At 31.8% G+C, this 1,872-nt stretch overlaps 1 protein-coding gene across 2 annotated transcripts; it reads right to left on the minus strand.

Moving 5' to 3' along the window:
• Window positions 1-1,872, minus strand: LOC113503493 (phosphomevalonate kinase-like). Of its 2 annotated transcripts, none has more exons than XM_026885501.1 (4): window positions 1,787-1,872; window positions 1,528-1,606; window positions 928-1,124; window positions 1-434 (listed from the first exon to the last, which is right to left on the minus strand). In XM_026885501.1, exons 2-4 carry the CDS (start codon window positions 1,602-1,604, stop codon window positions 151-153), a joined length of 558 nt encoding a protein of 185 aa, XP_026741302.1. In that variant the 5' UTR covers window positions 1,605-1,606; window positions 1,787-1,872; the 3' UTR covers window positions 1-150. The 2 variants fall into 2 exon arrangements, with proteins under 2 accessions (XP_026741302.1, XP_026741303.1); XM_026885502.1 differs by having other exon boundaries at window positions 1,821-1,844.

Consider the following 1,872-nt stretch of genomic DNA (forward strand, 5'->3'; position numbering starts at 1 on the left):
TTAGCTTGGGATCAGATAACCGTGTGTGAGTTGTCCCAGGATATATTATATTATTATTATTACATTGATGATATCATCCTCAAAACCACTTAGCCAACACAGTTCTAAAAGTTACCTAGCTTATTAATAGATAACATTCATAAACATCAATCAGGAATTTGCAACCAACCTAATAATGCTACTTAATTGGTCTTCTATATCTTGCTTGCCATTGCTATTATCAATAACAAGATCCCATTCATTATAATCATCCAAATCACATTCGGAAGCAACATCATCCACTCCGGACTTGAACTCATACCCTCTGTTGTCTCTCGTCTCATCATCAGCATATATCCTAATATTTCTTATTAAATTACCATATGTTTCATTGAACCAGCGAATATCAGTTTTTCTTCTTATATCACTGACTATCCATATTGGTTTTTCCAAAGCTGGAATAGAAAGGAAGCTTTATTTACTAATATATAAGTTTTAATGCAATTATAACCCCCTAAGTTTGTTTCGACATTTCTTCTTAGGGTAGTCAGCTAGGAAATGTCGGCTCGATCGTTCTCAAAAAAGACATGTAAAAGTGATAAAATATCCTATTTGCAGAATAAATAATTTCATTTCATTTCATTATATCCTTAATGTAAGGTGTATTAAGCTAAAAGCCATTATCAGCTTAATAGTTATGATAGAAACTGATTTAGTGTCGAAAAAAAAAATGGTTATTTTTTAGAAATTGCATTACAGCATAACTGCGCAGCTCAGCACTGTAATATTGAAAATGATTGAATAAAATCTGTATATTGTGTAAAACCACACAATACTTTGAATTTATTCAACAATTCAGTTTGCAGTCATTATATTTCAAGGAGACTCCTTTTCAATTTAAATAATATTGTCATGCACAGATCATAAATGAATTATTTATGAGCTCACCATTGTCTGTGGCAATTTTACAGAAATACCCGTAATCTTTTGCCCTCATCTTCTCACTCCAGTTGATCATATCCAGCCTGTATTGTTCCTTATAGAATCCGTCGCCCAGCAGCTCATTCAAATTCAAATTTTTCTCCTTGGCCCAATGACTTTTTATTGGTTGGGATATTTTTAATACTTCGCATCGGTCTCCTAGCCTGGAAATGTATGAAATCATATTGGATATACATTTTAAAAACATTTTGTTGCATCCACCTTTAGCTTGATTACTATTCAAACCAAATAGTCCGTTTACTTTCTGGGATAGAAAAATCTTAAAAATTAAGATTTACTGTACTTGGTTACCATACTTGGCGATGAGCATTTAGGCTCGAAATTGGCCCATAAACTTTATACTAATATAGCTATTGTTTATTACTTACTGAGGCACAAGGCTAGATTGAATAACACATTTCTTTACCTTGATTAGCCATACTATTGTGTGAAACTAGAACACCATCCAGGGAAAGACAGACGCTATTTGTTAAAAATAATCATACATTTTATGGTATAAGTACCTAGTTGTATCAAAATAATATAAATAATTTTTTGAATACTTACAACTTCTGTAAATGAGTGGTTATGAAATCTTTGCCAGATTTTCTCTTGCCGCTGAATAACAATATTACTTGAGGCATTTCTAAAACAAAGAACGTAGTTAGTATAAGTATAGTTTAAAAAAATAGTCATACATGGCAAAACTTTCACTTTTTATGTCCAGAATAATAAAACAAATATGATGAAGTCATGATTTAAGGAAATTGCCTATAAGTATTAAGAATATATTTGAAACTTTGGTATAATGCGTTTAGAGTCACACCTTAAATAGAAAAAAGTTTTTCGAGATTACGAACAGTCGACAGGCGTCCACCGTTGATCAACACAAAATGACACATGTAATGTGAC

The sequence above is a fragment of the Trichoplusia ni genome, chromosome 19, assembly GCF_003590095.1.
Source record: "Trichoplusia ni isolate ovarian cell line Hi5 chromosome 19, tn1, whole genome shotgun sequence".
Taxonomy (NCBI): Eukaryota; Metazoa; Arthropoda; class Insecta; order Lepidoptera; family Noctuidae; genus Trichoplusia; species Trichoplusia ni.